The following is a 24,125-nucleotide window of genomic DNA, read 5'->3' as shown; positions in this document are numbered from 1 at the left end:
TTAGTCGATTCATGCTAAAAAACATGATAAATCATGTTAGCAATGTGCTAATTCATGTTAAAAGGTTAGTTTACCCAAAAATAAAAATTCTGTCATTTATTACTTACCCTCATGCCGTTCCACACCCGTAAGACCTTCGTTAATCTTCAGAACACAAATGAAGATATTAGTTAAAATCCGATGGCTCCGTGAGGCCTCCATATGGAGCAATGGACACTTCCTCTCTCAAGATCCATAAAGGTACTAAAAACATATTTAAATCGGTTCATGTGAGTACAGTGGTTCAATATTAATATTATAAAACGACGAGAATATTTTTGGAGCGCCAACAAAACTAAATAACGACTTATTTAGTGATGGCCGATTTCAAAACACTGCTTCAGGAAGCATCGGATCACAGATGAATCAGTGTGTCGAATCTGCTGTTCGGAGCGCCAAAGTCACGTGATTTCAGCTGTTGGCAGTTTGACACGCGATCTGAATCATGATTCGACACACTGATTCATTTATGCTCCGATGCTGAAGCAGTGTTTTGAAATCGGCCATCACTAAATCACGGAGCCATCGGATTTCAACTAAAATATCTTAATTTGTGTTCCAAAGATGAACGAAGGTCTTACGGGTGTGGAACGGCATGAGGGTAAGTAATAAATGACAGAATTTTCATTTTTGGGTTAACTAACCCTTTAAACCAGGGGTACTCAACAGGCGGCCCGTCAGCATTAAATTTGTGGCCCGCATCATGCTACATATAAATGTATTTTTATTATAATTTGCGTCCAAAATTAGCGTGAATATTACTTCGTTTTTTTACACGTACACTAGGGTAGGCGTACAGTGCGCGTGACGCTGTAATCAGCAGAGAACGCGTATAGTGTACGCGCGCAGCACAGTTTTTCTAACCGCAAAGAACAATATAAACTGAAGGCACTTTGCACGCGCGCATTGAATAGTTTTTGCACTAATTTAGTTTGTCCACAAGGTGTCAGCACTGAAACGGGCTGTTGTTTCAGTCTGAAAAGAAACGGATAAAACAGAACAAGACTAACAACAAACACAATAGCCGACCGTGTTGAAGAGCGCTCGTTTGAGGGGATTAAAAGATACCAGCAACTCTAATTTTAAACAAGTACAAAGACATTTTATTGTAACTATTTGAGCGAAAAAGACTAGACAAGCATGAATCTCTCTAGTGCGCATGTGTCGAGCACTTGTGTTCGTGAACGCCATCAAAGGCTCGAGACTGTGCGCGCAAGTAAAAAACAAAGTAACCTTATTTTTCCATGATGAAATGCAGTTGACATTCCTCAAACTTTGCAGTGTGTAAGTTGCCGAGCATCATGAAAAACAAACCTTTTATTCTTAATGTCAATGTGTTATAAACAGAAAGCAAGCAGCGCTCCCATTAAAGATCTGTCATCACATCATTGAGCTCACGGAGAATATCTTATTTATCATGTTTACAACGTTGGTTATAGTTAGATAATTCATGAGATTGTGATTGAACATAAAAAAAAAAAAAAAAGATTTTTGGATTCTTACCAAATTAAAAGGTAATAATAATATAAATAATAAAACGTTTATTCTCTGAGTATAAATAGGTGCTATAAAAAGTGTTAAAAAGGTGCAATGGAGTATAAAAAGACTATAATAGAGACTATAAAAAGTGCAATGTTTTCGTCTTACGGACAAACTCTCATCAGCCAGTGAACAACAACCAGACCTTAAATTTCTTGTGAAAAGAAATGAAATAAGGATGAATAAGGAATGAATAAGGATTTCTTTTCACCAGTTCTTGTTTTTCTTTATGCATTTGTACATTAAGAATACAGCAAGACAAGCTATTAATAATTTTTTTAAATGCCATTTATCATGTTAAGTAACACTTTAAAAAGGACACCATACTATTAAGACTTAGCTAGATAATAAACTGCACTTTTAGTAAATAAACAGTAAAACTACAAATATTGTCTTAAGTAGGCCTAAAAAGTCTTACGATCCAAGTTATAACTTGTGGCCTTTCACGTTTCATTTGGTTGAAATGCGGCCCTCTTGGCCTCTGAACTTGAGTACCCCTGCTTTAAACACATGCCTGCAACATACTAAATAATACTAGCAACATGTTTAAACATGCTAGTAATGTGTGTGAAGTATGGCACCCAATGCTAATCCATCTGAAAGTACTGCGAGTTTGAGTCACTTATAATGTGCATTTGAAAAAGCAACACTCGTCAAACATCTTTCCAAACATGAGAAGCATTTAATAACATCTTGTCCAACAAAACACAACATTTACTCCAATGAATCAGTCAGAAAAGTTCAAATTAGCTGTATTTACATTCATAGGGATATCCGTTCAATTCTGTTATAACATATTGAGTGACCTTCTCAATTTATTTGTCTTTCCTGGAAGCAGTTCAGATTGGGGTGCTAGACGAAGCCCCTCAGCATCTTAAAGCATACCGTAAGACTGCAGTTCCTTGATGAGAACTGTTTTCTTGACATCATAGAAGACCTTGCGGATGTTGTCGGTGTCCGTTGCACAGGTAAAGTGTTTGTAAATTTGCTTCCGTACTCCATTTTCACGGTTTGAAGCTTCTTTAAGGTACAGATCACTGATGTAGTCCATCGCTTCATCCTTGTTTCGCTTTTGGCCTGGGATCATAATAGGGTGGAGTTGGAGAACATTGAGATAAAAGACAAGGAAAAGGGAAATAAAATTCAACCAAAATTTTAATTTGTGAAAAAAAGAAAGAAAAAAGAACTTCGAATTTCACCATGGAAAACTAGTTTATTGATATTAAAGGCAGTTTCCATGTATATGGTACACTTTGTTTTTTGTTTTTACATTAGAGGAATTTTTTTAAAACAATTAGAAATGCCAAACTACTTTTGGTAACACTTTATTTTACAGTGTCCTTGTTACACATTACATGTAGTTACTATAGTAATTACTATAAATTGTGCATAATTACATGCAACTAACTAGAGTAAGTAGGCTACATGTAGTTAATTATTATTACTCAGAACTTAAATGTATAATTACACTGTAACATAAACATCTTAAAATAAAGTTTAGCCCTATTTTTATATAACATATCTAAGTATTTTTTATGGCCTACCGAGAAGATAAGTGAATAATCTCATTTAATTTTCTCAATTTTTATACAAATTGTAGTTTTAACTACATTCAAGGTCAAAAACTTCAACCCTGTTACCCAAGTTATTGTAAAAAAAAAAAAAAAAAAAAATGTTGTTCAGTACCTAAAATGTAGTCCCAAAAATGTAGTTACTGAGTAACAGCTTCATTTAGGCTTAATTTGCAACCCTGTTACCCATTCTTTTTTTTTTTAGTTTTTAAAATTTAATGTTTATTTCATGTTTATTGGTAGGAAATAACACAAGCCGCACCAACACATTGTACTCAAATAGTTTTTAGACACAATTTAAATATAATTTATTGGAAATAGGGTATTTTAGTACATTTTGGGCAAATTTTGGTAACACTGTAGCAAAACTCACAAGTTACATACACTGTTAGACCTTAGCATTAGTGATGAACACTTGCTGTTAACAAGCAGAATCACTGAAAAGAGGAACAAGAACAGAAAAAATAGGAGCAGAAACACAAGAACTACAACTGTCTTCCAGCCATTACACATTATTAAACTCATTACTGACCTGTTTAACTTTATTTCTACAGAAGATCTTATTGAGAATTAACAAAAGTTTAGATGTTGATGTTTTATCGAAACTGTTTGGTTTGTTGTTACCATTGAGGAGAATAGTGTTTGCTTTAGTTGAGCTCTTGACCCTTGACTTTTTTAACATCAGTTTTTTTTTTTTTTTTTTCTCTGGCTGCTTAAACTATTTTTGCAAGTCATATTTGTTATGGCAGAAACAAATGTGGAGAAAAAAAATCATTGAGTGTCACATAAATCACATGGTCTCTTGATTCACTGAACTCATACTGTGACACACAGATATCAAAAATCAAGACATCAATCTCAACAATGTGGGCAATAATAAAAAAACATTCAGCTGCATAATTTATTCTGCAGTGCATGCTGGGAGTTTTGTACTATGCTGGCACCCAGCATGAATTGCGACATTAAACTTTTGAATGTCACCATTGTTGAGATTCATATTCTGATTGTTGATGTCTCTGCTGTCCAAGGTAAGCAGGAGCTCGAAATATTTTATGCAATATAGGACTTCAATATTCTTCCAAATAACTGATTACTGAAATGTTGCTGGTTCTTACGCTGTTGAATCACAAAGTATAATCAATAAATATAAAATACCCATTCAATCAAAAAAGAGATCAATGAATTAGACAAGTCCAAGATGATTACAGCATCATCACAACAGCCAAAAAAAGTGATCAACTTCATGTTGTCTTTTTCCTGCCAAAACAAATGTGGGTAGCACTTTATTTTACAGTCCTGTTCCCCATGTACATACTATGTACTTATTATAGTAATTGCAATAACTGGGTAATAACTAGGTACTAACCCTGAACCTACCCCTAAACCTTACCTTAACCAATGTAGTTACCTTATATTACCCAGTACTTTCTTAGGCAAATACACTGTAACTACATGTAAGTGCACGTACTGTAAAATAAAGTGCAACCCAAATGTGTTTTATAAACACTCAGTTACAGCAGCCAGAGAAAGCTAATGTTAAAGAGTCAAGAGCCCAACTAAAGCAGACACTGGTCACCACGATGGTGACTGCAAACTTCAATAAATTTTTATTTTCAATAAAACATCAACATCCAAATCTGTTCATTCTCAACAAGAACTTCTGTACATGTATGAAAGAAATAATGTCAAACTGGTTTGTGAACTGGTTTCACACTCAGTGTGGCTGAAGTCAGTTGTAGTTCTCATGTTTCTGCTCATCTCTTTTCTTTTTTTCTGGTCTTGTTTCTCTGTCCTTCAGTGATTCTGCTTATCAGGTGTTCATCAGTGTCTGAATTCACTCACTTCTTTACATTCACTCTGTCAAGTGTACTATATTAGTGAACTTTCTCAAAAATGACAAATATTACCCAGAATGCATTGTTTACTACAGTCTATTACTGTTTTAATGGAAAATGGGTTGGTACTGTCAGAATTTGGCCATTTTTTACAGCAAGGTTTAACAGTGTATAAAATGAATAGAAAATAAATATGTAAAATGTAGTTTTTACCTGTATTTGTAATTTTGTACTCTATTCATGGAAAATGCCTCATATCTAGTTTGATGCTGGTGATGATTATAAACATAAATATTAGCCTTAAGTAAAATTTCCAGTTTATGTTATAATAATTCAGGACATAATGATAATTTTTCTTTTATTTCTCATTAATTATAAACTTATTATTGTAAAACAAAATCTTTCCCGATTGATTCTCAGTCAACACACTAATATTAGAAATGATTTCTAATTTTAATGACAGCAGATGGACTGATTGGATTCATTTAAATGCTTAAATGACAATTTAAGCATTTTGTATGTATTAATACTAAATGAATATATTTTCCAGTGCAGTTTTATACTTATACTATACACAACAAATAGACCATCAGAACTTTCAACTTTTATATACATCATACAGTAAAACTTTATTTTAGAGTCCTTGTTACATGTACTTACGTAGTAATAACAATAGATTATGCAGATTTTCATGCAATTAATCCTAAACCAAACCGTATAAGTTCAATTATTATTACTCAGTACTTAAATATATAATTACACTGTAACAACGACACCTTAAAATAAAGTGTAACCTATCATACTGTATATAAAAAACAATTCACACATTTTATAACAACTTAAACGTGTATTACAGGACAGTAACAATATAAGCTCCATTTTGAGAGATTATATTGCTCTAACATAATATAATTTGTAATGAAAATGCTGTTTTAGATTACAAAAATAAGCAAAATAGAAACATTTCCACTTTAAGGCCCCAACTTACATTTGGTTTTTGCTTGTGTGATAAAAATAGTAGCTCAAGTTACATAAAGGAAATATTATTTTCTTTTAGGTCCTTTTTGAAAAGAAAGCAGTGCAGTGACTCTCCACCCTCTTGCTCTATTTAAGTAATCAGTAAAGTCAAATATCAGATCTTTGTATGTCTCAGGTCAGTCTCACCGGCAGCTACAGTGTTGTATTCTTCTCGCCTCCCCCTCGAAACCAGAACTTGCTGAAAATCTTTCAGCTGTATACATGTATATGACAACTTCCTCATACTTTCAGAGTGATGTCACTTTAAGCAGGTGAGTAGACGGTGTCAAGAATCTACAGAAGTTTCTTTTCCCCCAAAAATGACAAAACAGAAGTTGGTATATAAGAATAGATGAAGCAAAGACTAAGAAAAGACAAAGAAAAGCATAGAGGGTGCACAAGGAAAAATAATTCAAGTCATCATTTGTGCATCCCTCCAAATTAATTTTATTAGACTGGCTAAAACTGCTGCTTCATGGGCTGCTCAGAGCACTCCGTATTCCTGCAGAGACTTGATCAGGACAGTGTCTTTTACGTCACTAAAAACCATCCGGATGTTATTGGTGTCCGTTGCACAGGTGAAGTGAGGGTAGATGTTTTTGCACTCCTTTGACTCAGTATTCACAGCCTTCTGTTTATACATCTCTCTGATGTAGGTCTTGGCATCTTGCGCATCCCGCTGTTTGCCTGAGGGTGGCACCAAACCACAGAGGAGGGGAGGGGTTAGTACAAGCTTAGAAGTTAAGAGTGATTGAACTGGGAGGAGCACATGCAAATTAAAGAGGCGGGAACAATGAGGTAAGCAAAGAGAGACAATCTGACTAAGCAAACATTTTTAAAATCACTATTGTTAAGAGCTTCTGCTTGAGAATTAATATTTAACCCTTTTAGAGTCAAAAGAGCTCAAAGTTCGTTTGTATTAAAGGGACAGTTCACTCAAAAATGAAAATGCTTGTCATCTTATACTGACCCTGTATGACTTTCTTTGATCAAAAATAATTTGATTATTTCAACGTTTATCTGATCAGATATAACTGAAATTATTTGATGTATTATTATTTATATAACATAAATATTTTTAATATAATATATATAAATTACAGTATGTATGCACTGCATATATACTGTATGTGTGTGTATATATATATATATATATATATATATATATATATATATATAATGAAGTGAGGCATACTGTCTTTATGAATTTAACCATAACAACTAGGCTGTCTATCTTTAAATCTCAAAGATGGAATTACCCCTTTCAGGGATTCTGTTGCACAAATGCACAAAATTGTCTATTTTTTGGTTGCCGTTGGTAACGGGGTAGAGGTCGAGAGATCTAAAGCGATCAAACTGGGGCCATTTGCACAAATAGTGCTCCATATCAGTGTTAAGGAACTATATCCATCCTAAACCATCTTCTGTGGAAAAAAAAACCCTGTTCCAACGGCTCTATCAATTCTGTTTCCTACATACTCCCATCCTAAAGGGCAGTTGTTAGTGTGCAAACACTTCTTTCCATACCTCCAAAGCCTGAGAAATAACTTTTTAAGTCTGACGTCTTGATCTTTTCCTCCAGGATGTCCATCTTGTTTAGGAAGAGGATGATGGAAGCGCTGGCGAACCACGGCGAGTGGATGGTGGTGTAGAAGAGTGACAAGCTTTCTTTCATGCGGTTCTGGAGCCGGAGAGAGGAAGCATTCAAAGTAAAAGTTAATCAAATGATATAGACTCTAGGTGCTAGAGAGATTACGCAATTTATCAGTGCTGCATGTGAAGAGAACAGGACGGAGCATTTCAGGGCATGTGTAAACGTCAAATGATAGAAAGTGGATCTGTCAAGAAATGGCCAGGTCATGTTTCACCTCAGTGTAAACAAAAAATGTGTTTGCCTAAATACATAGTTCAGTCATGATACTCTTCCAAGCAGCTGATTGGTTATCTTAAAGCTGACTGCTTTGGCCAATCGATCTGTTTGTTCTGTTTGTCGTAACCTACTTATTTCCGTCCCTAACTGGCTCAACTCAGTGCAGCGCGCCATAGGAATTTTCCTAGCCCTCCGCCCTCCCCAGCACCACCTGCCTAGATCTGCTAGGGGATTCTCCCTACTTTCCTTGAAGCAGAGTGCATTGCATCATTGTATTCACGTGCATGTTTCGGCAGTAGCCTTCACTCAAACAGCAGCAGTGTAGCAGATCCAGTCCGCGAAGACTATGTACATTTAATTCTTATCAATAAATGTTTTTTTGAACCACTGAAATGTTTTGCATTGTGGTATTATTTTCATGACAAATAAAACGTGTCAGTAGCCTATTTTAATATGAAAAAAATCTCATTCTCATTACTATTATACAAAGAAAATATTATTTAAATTGTATTTGTAAAATCTTGGTATTTCTTATACTGAATTTAAAGTTGTCATGAAATGGAAGATGCGATTATCTTTTCTTAAAGGTTCCGTTTTTCATGTTTTTTTGAAGCTTTGATTGTGTTTATAGTGTGCAATATAACATGTGTTCATGTTTCGCGTGTAAAAAACACAGTATTTTTCACATAATTTACTTATCTGTATACCGCTGTTTCCACTGTCATAAAAACGGGCTGATGACTTCCTTGTTCTATGAAGTCCCTCCTTCAGAAATACGTAACGAGTTCTGATTGTGCCAGCGGTTCCTGTGTTGTGATTCGACAGCAGTTTAGCGCATCTTGCCCGGAAAGGTCACGCCTCTTACCATAACGTGGAGATACACGCGCTCAGTGTTATTGTAAACATGTCTTTAATTTTACCCTATCAATTTGAGCTGGAATCAGACCCGGTGATTGGACTGCGGGATGAAAATAACAGCGTTTCGACGACATGGCGATAAACACACTCTACAAACGCAACTCTTGTGTATTCCTGTGGGCGGAGGTTAGTCAAAAAACTGTTTTAGTGACGTCATTAAAGAAGGAAGTAGAGGGATGTAGTCCAAACTGGCCGTTCGATGTAGGCGACTTCTGTTAAATAAAATATCTCTACGAAGAACGGGACTTTTAAGAAATTGCCCATTTCCATGGTCACTTTAATTTATGATGATTTTATTTTTATTTAAAGGTCCCGTTCTTCGTGATCCCATGTTTCAAACTTTAGTTAGTGTGTAATGTTGTTGTTAGAGTATAAATAAAATCTGTAAAAATTTAAAGCTCAAAGTTCAATGCCAAGCGAGATATTTTATTTAACAGAAGTCGCCTACATCGAACGGCCAGTTTGGACTACATCCCTCTACTTCCTTCTTTAATGACGTCACTAAAACAGTTTTTTAACTAACCTCCGCCCACAGGAATACACAAGAGTTGCGTTTGTAGAGTGTGTTTGTCGCCATGTTGTCGAAACGCTGTTATTTTCATCCCACAGTCCAATCACCGGGTCTGATTCCGGCTCAAATTGATAGGGTAAAATTAAAGACATGTTTACAATAACACTGAGCGCGTGCATCTCCACGTTATGGTAAGAGGCGTGACTTTTCCGGGCACGGTGCGCTCAGAGCTGTCGAATCACAACACAGGAACCGCTGGCACAATCAGAACTCGTTACGTATTTCTGAAGGAGGGACTTCATAGAACAAGGAAGTCATCAGCCCGTTTTTATGACAGTGGAAACAGCGGTATACAGATAAGTAAATTATGTGAAAAATACTGTGTTTTTTTACACGCGAAACATGAACACATGTTATATTGCACACTATAAACACAATCAAAGCTTCAAAAAAACACGAAAAACGGGACCTTTAAATAATGATAATCTAATTTAATACAATTATTACATTAATGTAATGCAAAAATAAATCCCTTCAGTTTTAAATTAAACTAAGTATCTCCATTATGCTACTATTTATTGTACTGAATTTTAATTTATCATGGGAAAAAAATCATGTGTCTAGACTAGATGATTTTCATAACTGAACAAGTGTTATTTTAGTATTACTCATAATGCTAAAGTAATGTTAATACGTACTATAGTATTTATATACTATTATATTGTTTTTTAATATTTTAAATGATATATTTTTTTTCAGTTTTAAATTTATTTTAAGTTTAGTAATTTTTTTTGTGCTTTTGTCATTTCTATTAGTTTTTATATATTTAGCTTTATTTTATATCAGTTTTAGTAATTTTAGTTCTTTGATGTACTAATTTTTGTTTAGGTTTTTAAGTTTAAGTTTTTCATCTAATGTTTGTATTTTATTTGATTTCAGCTTTATTTCAACTAACAAACAGTATTTTAGTTTGTATACTGTAGTTTTAGTTAACAGTACTGAATTACATGCCACAGTGTCACAATGGAAAAATAAGTTAAGTAAATTTATTTGTTTCTTTAAATTTACAGTGAAATATGACTCAGGACTCGGGAGAAACTGACCCTAGATATACTAATCAAAGCCATTGATCAGGATGAGAAGGAAGGAGAGAGATACAGACAGATTGGGGGGCGGGAGAGGCTCACCTCCATGTTATTCTCCTCCAGCACCTGGTCGTACTCACTGAGGGAGGCTAAAAATATGAGCGATGTCACATTCTCAAAGCAATGGATCCACTTCCGCCTTTCTGACTTCTGACCACCAACATCTACAATCCTTCGGAGAAAAAAAAAGTGGTAAGATTGTTTATTCTTGAAACTTTCTGTCTAAACCAAAAACATTCAACACTAACTGTCAGCCCCTATTGATTTGTTCCTACTTCCTTGCTGTCATATATCAAACATGTCTACTGCAAAATATACTGGATTGCATCAGGTAATCAACTCACAGAATATTTCTTTGTAAGAAAAATCTAATATTTTTTACATTTTCTGAAAAAGTGCAATACTTGCTGCAACAAGGCTCGAATGTTCACTGAGGCTGTCAAATTGTTAGCTATTGCTAAGGTGTTTTTTGTCTAGGTGGTTGCCAGGCAGAAAGTGAATTTTATTACTGAGCACCACTTTTCTTACACCAGGGTTTCCCAAACTGAGGTTCGTGAACCCCTGGAGGTTTGTGACAGAACTGCAGGGGGTTCGCAAGTTAATGAAAGGCTAATAATTAAAGTCGGCATGAAACGGATTTTTTTTTTTTTTCTTCTCTACTGTGTAATGACTTCTCAAACAAGACAAAATGTAGGGCGGGACTTGATTTTGTCCATGGGGAATTGATTGGATGGTTGTGGTTTGCTATTGGTCGATCTCTTGTGAGTGACAGGTTCTCCCGCCCTCACACCAGTAAACACCTTAGTGAACAGTTATGAGGGCCCATGAATATAAAAAAATAATGATGTAGATAAATCAGATGAATCATTTATATTAATAAATACCACAATATTCCATAAAAAATGTCATTTTTAATTTCATGGTGACTTAAATCATAAAAAGGTCAAATTAAAATAGATAAATAATTTGAAAAATAAAAAAATTCAAAATAAAAATCTTACTTAAATATTTTAAATATATGAATGGCCGGTCTCACAGACAGGGCTTAGATTAAGCCAGGATTAGGCCTTAGTTTAATTAGGACATTTAAGTAACTTTTATAAATGTGCCTGTGGTGTGCATCTTGAGACAAAACAACGGCACTGACATATTTAAGATATGCCAGTGCAAGTTGCATTCAGTAAAACAGCTCAAACATGAATTTTAGCCTAGGATTAAGCTTAAGCCTTGTCTGTGAAACCGGGAGGAAATATGTTTGCGGTACCTGAGGGTGATCTTCTCCACGCTGAAGGCATAATCATTGATGCCTGTGGTGGGGAATCGGACTCGCAGCACGTCCTGCGCTGTGGGGATGTAGTCTGGGGCTGCGATACGGTCCAAATTTGTCATATAGCTAAAAAAAAATATGCAACATACTTTAGTGTTACATTTCAGAACTGTGTGAGTGTGATAAAGTGCCATGATGTTTGCCTTTTGCTTTATTGGTGTTTGTGCTTTAGACGGCAGTTTAATTAAACGTCCTGGTTTGTTTGTGCTTCTTATCATGGCCGGGTTTGACCAACTGAAAACATGATCAGGGAAGCAGGAGAAGAGAATGAGAAGGACATGCAGAACTGTGTAAAGGAGTGATTAGGTAACGATTAACAAGAACGCTCTGATATACTTTACAGGAAATTTGCTTAACAATATGCAGTGCTGCCTTAATTTAAAGGGCTTCAGGTGTTTTAACAGCATTAACAAAAAAAAAAAAAATACTATGATAATCCGAGAACTGAAAATATGCTGAAAACATGACTAAAATAAGAGACAAAGCATCAATCGTAAATATAAGAATAGATGGAATTACTGACTTGCTTGGACAGACATGCTTGTCTAAAGATATAGCTGTATTGCCCTCCAATGGTGCCATTTGGATCTGCACTAACTATTTCAGGGGATTTTTAACATTATATACATGAATATACAAAAATTCCTTGCTCAGTATAATTTGGAAATTAAGGTGATTTTTTTTTTTTTTTTTAATTAGACAATATTAAATTAAACTGTTAAAATTCATATTAATATTATGTGTTAATTCTGATACAGTAACAATAATTTGAATATATGTGAGAAATATATTAATGTAATTATAGCTGTAATTATTGGTCATTTAATATTTAATAAATGCTAATTAATATCATAAAATATTAGAAATAAATTAGTTAATATGTTTATATATTAGATAATAATATTGTAAATATATAATTTTAATTTAAAAAATCTAGATAAAAATGTATTTTGTAAAACTTTAATAAATAATAATAACAATGCATATTTAATTTAATATTTTAATATAAATTTTAATTGTAATATATTAAATGTATATAAAATTTAATTAATTATTATTTAATTAATTAATGTAATATCACAAAATAACTTATTCATATAGAATATGAATAAAGGTTAGTATAATATTGATTATTATAAAACATTTAAGAAATATGTCAATAATTAATATCTTAATTATTTATATTAATAATTAGGTCTAGATTTTTTACACTGCTCTCTGGAATACTCAAATCTGTTATGATCTGCTGGAGCCACGAACTGGCTGTAAAAAGCGCATGAAGAAGGAGTAAGGAGCAAAAATAGTCTTTAATAAATCCAACAGGGAATACACAGGAGATCGCAAGAAAATAAACATACACAACCACGCAAAGCCCAAGGTATACTTAGTTTTTTACATGCACAGTCGAACGCACAACCTTGCAAAGTATACTTCATTTGACTCATACGTGTACACAGGTGTTCGACACGTGCAGTTTTGAGCAATCTCTCGCCACGAGTTACAGCCCATGTAAATATCTTTGTATTCTTTCATGCTAGAGTTGTGCAAATGAGGGTACTTTCTAATCTCTCGTCTATTTAGGCCTACATTGTCGCTGTAGCTTGCACGTGTTCCAGTCTGTTCTGTTTATGCAGTTTTTGTTTGACTACCTTGTGAAGGCACAATTGCCACCTTGTGGATAAACAAATGATTGCACTAAAAAAAAAAAAAAAAAATGTAAATGCGCATGTGCGACCCACGCGTACAATGCCAAAATTCGCATCAAGTACACTGACCCTCGCGTACGTGTAAAAAATGTGAAGTATACTTTGGGCTTTAAGGCTACATTCAGACTGTCAGTCCAAATCCGATTTTATATGTGGTTTGAAAATCGCATTTCTGGAAATCCGTTTTAGTCTGACCGCTCTGATCAGATTTCTCATGGTTTATGTGATTTTCTCACGCCACATAAAACGTAAACGTCAGAATGTTTTCCTATGTTTCTGCCGTTGCCTCATCATAATGCAGTAGTCAAGCTCGGCGGCTACACAATGTCATGTTGTAAATAAGACAACATCTGTATTGCAAACCTCTCCATGTTGTGGTTGTTGTTGCTTTTGACGTATGCCTACCAACGTAACATCATTGCCATAGAAACCAATGCAGATATTCCGGAAAACGAAAGAGTGGCATGGATGCACAAATCTGATCTGAAAATTTACGATACACAATGTGGACGTCAATACTTTTAGATCATATTCCAATTGTTTACACAAATAATCGGATTTGAACTGACAGTGTGAATGTAGCCAACACAGGAAACTCAGGGGCGTAAATGTGCGTTCACGGCATGTTGAAATTACCGTAATTTTGAGGTTTCAGCTTATAAAAAGCATTCACGCTCTCATAGAACTCGTAATTACAGCTCGTAAGATGGGACTTTTCTGAGAGCTCCCACTTGTACCACGTGACAGCTGCAGATTAGTTTAGGCTTTGATAGTGATGCTATGGAAAACGCATAATTCCAAGAGGACGTGAACAGCTCCGAATATACTGTCACATGTTGTCATCTTGAGCCTATGGTAATTACGACATGGCGTGAACGCAGCATAAATACACGGAGGATGATTGGCTAAAACAAAACAGGAGTTAACTAATTAAGTACCAGGGAAACTAACAAAGAACTAAGGAAAACAGGGACACAGAAACTAAACAAAACAGAGCATACATGTTACAGCTGGCTCTCAAATAAATATTTCATGGCCATATTATTTATTTAGTATTTTTTTCATGTAATATATATGCTAATGTGCAGTCATTATTTCAAAATCAAAAGATATACTTACTATTCTGTAGAGTCCAGAAGCTGGTACTCTCTACGACGACCGTAACAGGCCTTGATACCTGCATCAGCCCAAAGTCGACGGATACCCTCCACATACATTCTGTCCAAATGTGTTATCTGACGTATTTCTACTTCCTGAAACTGTTGCCCATATACCTAAGGATATAAACAATTGAGGAACAATTGAGGCTTGTTTATAAGAACATAGTGTGGTTGTTAATTGTAATCTGTCTGAAAGGTGAACTGCCACTGTTATTCTATTTTAACAATTTTCATGATTTTCAGTTATAATATATATAAATATTAAAAAGTATATAATGCTTATACATTTTTATATTTATAAATATAATTCTTCATTTTTTATTTAATTTTTTTAATATAATTGATTATTTATATTTGAATGTACATAATGTAATGTACATAATACACATATTTATAAGTATACCATTTATAAATATAAAAAGTGTACCAATTATTCGTTTTTCAAAATACATGAATATAAAAAGTATCATATATATTTATTGTATTTATATTATGATTATTCCTTTTAATATTTATAAATATTTTATAAAAAAAGATGCATTGTATATTTAAATGTACAGAATTTAAATATTTATATTAATTTAAATTATAAACCAATACTTTATAATAATTTTACAGTAATTATTATACATTTTTAACAAGTCAAAAAGTATTTTACAGTATATTAAAATATATTGTATATAAAATATTAAAAAAGTGAATCTTCAAAATGCTGTATAGTTTGATAAACAACAAAAAATACTGTAATTTTGATTCAATGAATGACCCCACTCATAGAAACACTAATAATCTCAAACTGCTGTGTGTAACAGGTAGTAACGGCTTGTGCAAATTGTGCCATCAGTGGGCGTTTCAAGGAATATTGTGCACTTGATTTCAACTTTAAAACTGGGAGGGGTTCAAAACAACATGTTCTCCAACCAATACGCCTATATAGGTCGTTTGTCACTTCCCTGAAATATGACCCATTTGAGCATTTACTAAAGTTGCACCCCTATCGACAACAGGACACTTTCATTTTAATGCATTGTTCCCTTTTATCTGCATCATATTTTGGGTTTTGCGTAGCTCAATTGGCAGAGAATTGCAATATATAACTGTGGTGACCAGGGCGGGCGAGAGCCGTGAGGGAACGGCGCGAGGCCGGTGGCGCGAGAGTTAACGAGCTACACCTGGGAGGCGCACCGCTGAAGAGCCCTCGCTGCTGAGGGGGATCGCGGTGCTGCGGAGTTCGGGCAGCGCGGGAGTGTGTGTGGAGCCTTGTGAAAGGTGGGACGGAGACCCGGATGCCGTGCTCCTGGGACGAGGTGGGGTGGCTGCCGTCCTGGACCTGGAGGGAGCGGAGGAGTCGCCGCCGTCCGCCGTGGGCCGGAGCCTGCTGCCGTCCGCCATGAAGGGGAGGAGCAGGGGACGGGGGACTCGCTGCCGGCTGCCCTCAGCCGGAGGAGCCATCGCCGGCCGCCAGGAGGCGGTCGAGGATCGGGCCGTCCACCGAGCGTCCAGTGCCACCGCATGGCACCGCGAGAAAGAGCCTCTTGGCAGGCTGAGGACCGAGCGGCAGTGTGTCGGGGAACCGGACCAAGAATTTTTTTTTTTCTCTTTTTCCTCTCTCCCCTCTCTCGTCCTGTCGCTCCCCTTGCTTCCGTCTCCTTTCTCTCGTCTCGTCTGTCCTTACCCCCAGGTGCTGCGGCCGCCGAGACAGGCCCCGGGGGGGAGTAGAGCGCAGTCTCGGAGGTACCCCCGGCCTGCGAGGGGCGATGGGGGTATGTGGCGACCAGGGCGGGCGAGAGCCGTGAGGGAACGGCGCGAGGCCGGTGGCGCGAGAGTTAACGAGCTACACCTGGGAGGCGCACCGGCCTTGAGTCTCTCACGGAGGAGCTCCGGGAGCATAAAAGGAGGAGCGACGACCGTGGAGGACGAGAGAGGACCAGGCCTGGACTTTATTTTACGTTTTATTATGTTTGTGTGGCCGGCAGACGTCTGCGAGGGTCTGCCGGCATTACTTTCGTTTTGTTCTTTGTTTATTTTGAATTAAAGTTACGTTGAATGTTCGCCGGTTCCCGCCTCCTTCTTCCCACATCTATGAACCGTGTTACAATCAGTGCCCAAGGAAGTCGACCGGAAGTTGAAGTCGGCCGCGTGCCGCCATCTTGTAGCAGAACTTCAATTGCGTTAGCCATCCCATTGACTCCCATTCATTTTGGCGTCACTTTGACAGCAAATAACTTTACATCTGAGGCGTTTAAAGACTCAATTTGTCCATTATTTATTTCTAAAGATACACGACAATGTATAAAGGGCTCCATTACCTTCTATGTTACATTATGGCCCCGTAGAAACAGTTTTTGTAAAAATAGGCTAACGATTGCGTCATAACCACTCGACTCTCTGTCGCACAGTAGAGAAAATACCGTACAGACAGGAGGAGAAGCTCGCAGGCAATAGTATGCATTAACTTAATATGGCGTACTGGCGTTACATTTTAAAATACTATACAAAATAATTAATCAGAATAATTACTCCTGCTCACTCACGCCAAAGAACTCCCCGCTCAAGCTCGCCGTCTCTGCAAGATTAACAATGGCAGTTTGCACGCACAGCTACTAGAAGATTTACATCTGTCAGACAGGTTGCTGACGTCATCAAGCTTAGTTTGAGTCTGCGCGTCAGAAACGGAAGTGCTAAAAATCGCTAAAAATGGGCTTCACTTGTCTCAATTGAGTTCCAATGGGGTCGCTGTGTCCATTTCTTTTACTGTCTATGGTTACAATAACAATACGCAATCATGTGATCATGCAATCGTGGGTTCGATCCCAGGGAACTCATGTGCTCATAAAGTGTATATGCAATATAAATCAATAAGGGTAGGTTTAGGGGTGGGGTGGGTGTAATCGTTAATAAAAAAAATTAGTTTTGCTAAATGGAAATAGGACATATGGTGTAAAAAGTCCACACATTGCATTTAAATGAACACGCATTTTGATTGGTAACGACAGTCATGCGTCATTTCATGACGACAGTAATGTAATGACACTGTCATTATTTTTATGCCAGCTAGAGGGCGCATGACTTTAAAACGTAAATATAGGTCATAATAAGGTGCTTGAAAAACGAACTATAGGTTCGTTTTTTGTTTGTTTTGAGGACAGTCTCATTCAAAACCAAATAAAATCAGAGCTTTTCTTTGGCAGGTCACCTCATTCTGTGGGTTAGCGTAGGGAATCCTTAAGGTGTTCATCGCCACTGTCAGAGCCTTCATAGCTGTGAAGATATTCTGGAAAACCATTTTAGTGTAGCCACGCCTGTCTTCTTCCGAAAAGCCCTTGCCATGAATAATCCTCATCTGCTTAATAAAAGTCGTCTTCCCGCTTTCTCCAGTGCCTGAATTCCACAAGAATAAAAGGACATGCTTCATATTAAATGCCTTTACTATGTTCAAACATGCACTTATTTGTGTACATATATGTATATATATGTAATTACATCTGTAATTAATTCTGTAATTACATCTATAATTACACTGTCAACCCTCTCCTTGCCCTTTAACCCACCCCTTAAACCTACCCATACCACCAAACTTGTGCCTAACCTAACCCCTATCCCACCTCAATAGAGTGGTGAAGGTTTGACGTCAGAACCCAGAAGTCTAATTCACCGTTGGTTCCTTCAAGATTTTCCTATGGGGTTTTATAATGGGTTTTTTCAGTTTATGAGTAAAATAAAGTTTGTGGTAAACGTAATTTGACTATACTTTGATGTTTTGTTCTTCAACCTAAACTGCACACACTCACACCCCAAACTGTCTTATCTAGTTACTTATTAAAAACGTACGTTTTCAAAAATGAACATAACTGCTTCAAAATTTGTGTTTTCGCTATAGATGTGTGTAATTTACATTATAGAACAACGTGTCAAAGTATAGTCAAATTATGTTTACTACAGGTTTTATTTTACACATAAATCGAAAAACCCTAAAGGAAAATCTGGCAGGAATCTTCCAGATTCTGATGTCACACCTGCATCACTCTATAGGGTGCAACAGTGGCTGCCCACCTTTTCAACAGCTCTGGTTCCGGAAGTATTTTTTCCATTCATTTTTCCCATAAAAGTCTTCATTAAAGCATTATAAGCCATGAACCAACCCAACCAGTTACAAGGTGAATCACAACACTACAAACTTTGATTTGAAGTATTTGAAAATCGGACAACAAGACAAAGGTACTGTGGTTTTTAGTGAGGGAAAGAACTCCAATCCCATGAAGCATTGTGAACAGGGTAGTTGATTTAAAAACGATAAAACTGATCATTTACAAATGTTGATTATGGGGCCGTTTACATGACACCGTTTTCAACTAATGGTTTTCTTTACAAAGTGACATCGCCATCTACTGGCCTGGCAGCATAATCCAGCATTTTCACGGATCCATGAGAATGGGATCGTTTTGACAACAATACACACACACAAATATTTCAGTATTTTGAGAGCATAAAGGAGATTACATGATTCACAGTGCTTCATGGGAGTGGGCGGAGCTAAAGAGCTATTTTGGCGCGTTTCGTTTTTTCCGACTCTCTGATTGGTGTCATTTTTCTGTACAGCATCATGTAGTTTTTCTGCTGTTAAACAATTATTTTAAATATAATCTGCAATAATGCAGGCTGGCAGCTTCAGCAGAAGAAAATACCACGAATTAACAACCTCGTAGCTCACATGTTTATAAGTTATTGTTTAAAATCAATTTCCCTATAGAGAAAATTAATGGAGATTTTACTTCCGGAACCCGACTCTTGCACTCTATAGTAGCAAAAGTGTTTTGCAATGCAAGATGAACAAAATAAGTACATTGTGCCTAACAATTCTTTTTTCTTCTTTTGACACAAGTACATAGTATTTAAAGACACCTAATATAAAGTGAGGTTAAATAAAAAAATAAAGTAAATATTACATGAAACAGAAAAGGGATGTCAAACACTAGTTCTGAAAGCAGGTCATGGTATGACAAAAATGGAGAACCGAGAGGAATGCAAGGTGCAGATGATAGCGTATGAGGCTTTCCTCATGCACAAAGGAATGTTATCTGTCCTGTTAACAAAGCGAGATGTTTGAATCGCAACTGACAGACAGAGACATGCTGTGTCAGAAAGCATGTGGCCGAACATGTTTGGATGCCTTCAAACTAAGGTGTCCTCCACCATCGGGGGACTTTCTCTGCTGTAAAGTCTACAACTATTTCTCTCTTACTGTTTTCATTTAAGTGATTTGAGCAGAGAAGCGTTAACTAGTTATCGGTGACTCACACTGCAAATATTTGACAGGCAAACAATCACACATCCCATCATCAAATCAGTGTGAGCGGTGACAGAAAGGGAATCGAATGATGCAGTATCGCAAAATGCACATTTTTACTACAACAGTGAGCATGAAAAAAAATGTCAGGCATGTCCTGATGTCCTTGAGAACTTCAAGAATGTGTCCCTTAAGCCATCACATGACAAATTTAAAAGCTGATAAAGAGTTTAGTCATAATAACTTGTTATCGACAACTACCTCCAGGTAGATGGCTCAACAACAATGACTTGTAAAGCTGTGATATTCTTTACAACAAACTTATTCCCACCTTTAAATTAACTTGTCACAACAATAATCTGGCTTTCTGGCTTTCTGATTTTCTCTAACAGTAATGCAGTTAAAAATATTCATATTATATAAAAAAAACATATTACCGCATGTTTTAAATTTTTCCCATCTAAGTCTATTTTTAAACAAAAGTATGATTTTTTGCCTCTTCAGGCAAGCAACAGATGCACATTCTTGTATAATTATTATACAAGTGATATATCTATTTGTCAGCTTTGGAATGTGATACATATTTCAATTAGAACAATAAGAACATGCATAAACATGTATTTTCCAAATAATGGTTTACTCCCTTTACAGTTAACATGACTCCAGATCCACTCCCACATTTACAAATATCTCAGCTCCTTGGACGGTTTCTTCAGTGTCCATAGTTGAGCTTTAAAAGATATATGCATAGGGAAAAAGATCTCACCTAATAAAAGTACTTTGATTTCTCTCCGTTCTCTTTTCTTCTGGTCTGCGAGGATTCTTTTGATTTCATTGTGTATTTCTATAGCGTTTTTCTCCTCTTCAGACAAGCAACAGGTGCACGTCGTATAGCACCATCTCCAGCAGCTCCCCATCTCTCCTACAGGACAGAATGAAACTTTCTGAAGACCACATATGAGTTCACTTTTACTTTTAATGTAAAGGTTCTTAAAAAAAAAGAAGGGAAAAAAGGAGGAATTACGAAATTTACAACTTATACAATAGCGATGTTGTTTTGAATCGCATCTTATGAAAAGAATCAATTGAACCGGATCGCGAATCCGTCTGAACAATTCGTTCGCGACTGTATCGGTCCAATAGTTTTTTTAGTGAACGACTGACATCTTATTAAGTACGCAGAAATATTTTTAACTAAGAGATGTAAATTAATTATGTCAAATTGCATTTATAGGTACAAATATATTTTGTTTTTAAGAGCCTGCAACAGACTAAACTGAGACACACGAGCTTGAAATATGCTAGAGGTATTTGCGTTGTGACAGAAAAGAATCACTGAATCGTTTTTAAAACTGCTCGAAAGAACCGATTCGCGGACATTAGCCGAACTTCCATCATTAGTGTACCTTCAAATGTATAAAATTCCATTCGAATGTCTGCGTATGTATTAATGGACTGTTCTGGTGAGAACCACCTATTGTTTAATTCCGATATCGTTTTAAAGCTCTACTTAAAACACATTTCACAATCTCGGACTTCCCCTAAGAAGAAAAAGACGAAACCCAATACTTATAATCACAGGTACGCAGTGCCTTTTATTATATTTATAAAGACAAGAAAAAAGGATAGAGACTGCAATATAAAGACGTCAAATCACTCACCTGTATTCGTCGACACACCTGTACGGAGCCAGTAAAGCCTTTACGAAACACGATCCATTTTCCTCCCTGAGCCGAACTGGATATGAACCAATTTCTTTCTCCTGTAGAAGTTTTCTCAGAAGTTTTTCCCCCCCAAAATCCTAATTTTACTGTAAACGTTACATCATTTCCCCCCTGCCTTCAGACAGGTCTACCTGCAATTCAGGAATGTCCTTCTTGAACTGAGTGAATATGGGCTGTCTCAAAACCTATAGGTTGTGTAGTCAGCTGCTTACTGAGACTGCGGTATGAGGCATTTAGGTGGCGCACGCGTTCTTGTGTTTAAATGCTGCTAGACGGAGTGCAACGGAACAGAATACAGGCGCGTTTTCAAAAGTTTTTATCTTGACGCGAAACGCTCGAGACGCGACGCAACATCCATCTGGCGCATGCGTATAGCGACCGAAAATAGTACCGACCGACAAGAACGCGCTCTATGTGAACGCCCCCAAAGGCGTGTACCAGTCAGCATTTTTAGGCATCATATCTCCCAGAAATGCCGTCTTGATGGACAGCTTCCGAAGTTTTGAAACCCATCCGTTAATAAATGGAATGAACGCTATATAAAGTGACTATAAACCTAAAAGCTGTATACTTATCCACTTATATTGACACTGAATAGAATATACAGTAGGCCTACTTACTACACTGACCTAAGAAAATGAGTATAGATTATACATAGGCCTATAGATGGTACAAAACCTGTTTTAGAAGTCACAAGTGGTGTTAATTTCTTGAATAGATGTGCAGGTATTTGACACTCCTCTCTCAGGCTCTGTGGATGTCAGTCTTTTGTCTTTGCAGGCAGAACCGGTTTATCAGGCTTTTCTCAGTGTTGTGAGATATTGAGATTGCCTATAGTCCACATATCGCCATGGGAACCAGGTAAGTAAGTCAAAGTCCTGGAGAAAGTCAAAATGATTTTGGTATATTTTGAAACAGAGAATCAAGCTGTCTAGCAAACTAGAATAATTGTAATATATTGGAAAATATCACCTGTTTCTATGTTATTCCAGGCAGTTACCACATGGTGCCATCAGAGATCTAAGAATAGTCCCCAATGTGTGTGTGTGTGTGTGTGTGTATATATATATATATATATATATATATATATATATATGCCATCAGAGATCTAAGAATAGTCCCCAATGTGTGTGTGTGTGTGTATATATATATATATATATATATATATATATATATATATATATATATATATATATATATATACATGTATGTCAAACCAAAATTTATTCAGACACCTTGAACATTTCATTCATTAATACAGTTTATTTTTAAAAAATGGTAATAAAATATGACAAGATCTCAGAGTTAAACTGTGTCAGAAAAAATAATCTTAATTATGTCAGATAACCCTTAAGCAAAACATGGTAAGGGTCAAAGTTCCAAATTTTTATCAGCTTTACTGGTAGTTCACTGTATGAAGAATTTTTGAGTATAATATGTCACAGTTTATTTTGCTATCCTCACTTACATAAATGAACTATAGTGTCCTGCACCCACTAGTAAAAATATATCAAAAATGTCTGAATAATTTTTGGTTTGACTGTATATATATATATATATATATATATATATATATATATATATATATATATATATATATATATATATATATATACAGTACAGTCCAAAAGTTTGGAACCACTAAGATTTTTAATGTTTTTAAAAGAAGTTTCGTCTGCTCACCAAGGCTACATTTATTTAATTAAAAATACAGTAAAAACAGTAATATTGTGAAATATCATTACAATTTAAAATAACTGTGTACTATTTAAATATATTTGAAAAAGTAATTTATTCCTGTGATGCAAAGCTGAATTTTCAGCATCGTTACTCCAGTCTTCAGTGTCACGTGATCCTTCAGAAATCATTCTAATATGCTGATTTGCTGCTCAATAAACATTTATGATTATTTTCAATGTTGAAAACAGTTGTGTACTTTTTTTTTCAGGATTCCTTGATGAATAGAAAGTTCAAAAGAACAGCATTTATCTGAAATACAAAGCTTCTGTAGCATTATACACTACCGTTCAAAAGTTTGGGGTCAGTAAGAATTTTTATTTTTATTTTTTTGAAAAGAAATTAAAGAAATGAATACTTTTATTCAGCAAGGATGCATTAAATCAATCAAAAGTGGCAGTAAAGACATTTATAATGTTACAAAAGATTAGATTTCAGATAAACACTGTTCTTTTGAACTTTCCATTCATCAAATAATCCTGAAAAAAAATATTGTATACAAATATTTTGTACAATTGTACACATTAAATGTTTCTTGAGCAGCAAATCAGCATATTAAGAATGATTTCTGAAGGATCATGTGACACTGAAGACTGGAGTAACGATGCTGAAAATTCAGCTTTGCCATCACAGGAATAAATTACTTTGTGAAATATATTCAAATAGAAAACAGTTATTTTAAATTGTAATAATATTTCACAATATTACTGTTTTTACTGTATTTTTAATTAAATAAATG

The 24,125-nt window shown here is 35.8% G+C and overlaps 1 protein-coding gene and 1 long non-coding RNA gene across 3 annotated transcripts; one reads left to right on the top strand and one right to left on the bottom strand.

Annotated features, from left to right (window-relative positions):
• The first annotated feature begins 584 nt into the window (after nucleotides 1-584).
• LOC125263827 lies at nucleotides 585-6,789 on the top strand. Its single transcript, XR_007183906.1, has 3 exons — nucleotides 585-640; nucleotides 2,417-2,546; nucleotides 6,658-6,789. It is a non-coding gene; the product is annotated as an uncharacterized LOC125263827 (long non-coding RNA).
• On the bottom strand, nucleotides 2,260-22,035 carry LOC125263824 (guanine nucleotide-binding protein subunit alpha-11-like). 2 transcript variants are annotated; one of them, XM_048183085.1, is made up of 8 exons: nucleotides 21,587-22,035; nucleotides 20,692-20,847; nucleotides 17,835-18,019; nucleotides 14,598-14,752; nucleotides 11,710-11,838; nucleotides 10,488-10,617; nucleotides 7,529-7,682; nucleotides 2,260-2,655 (listed from the first exon to the last, which is right to left on the bottom strand). In XM_048183085.1, the coding sequence occupies exons 2-8, from the start codon at nucleotides 20,840-20,842 to the stop codon at nucleotides 2,453-2,455; spliced, it is 1,107 nt and encodes a 368-aa protein (XP_048039042.1). In that variant the 5' UTR covers nucleotides 20,843-20,847; nucleotides 21,587-22,035; the 3' UTR covers nucleotides 2,260-2,452. The 2 variants fall into 2 exon arrangements, with proteins under 2 accessions (XP_048039042.1, XP_048039041.1); XM_048183084.1 differs by lacking the exon at nucleotides 2,260-2,655 and adding an exon at nucleotides 4,733-6,688 and having other exon boundaries at nucleotides 21,587-22,028.
• Nucleotides 22,036-24,125: the final 2,090 nt, after the last annotated feature.

This window comes from Megalobrama amblycephala, linkage group LG2, assembly GCF_018812025.1.
Source record: "Megalobrama amblycephala isolate DHTTF-2021 linkage group LG2, ASM1881202v1, whole genome shotgun sequence".
Classification (NCBI taxonomy): domain Eukaryota; kingdom Metazoa; phylum Chordata; class Actinopteri; order Cypriniformes; family Xenocyprididae; genus Megalobrama; species Megalobrama amblycephala.
Note: the sequence above shows the minus strand (reverse complement) of the source record. Positions and strands in the feature narration are given on the sequence as shown.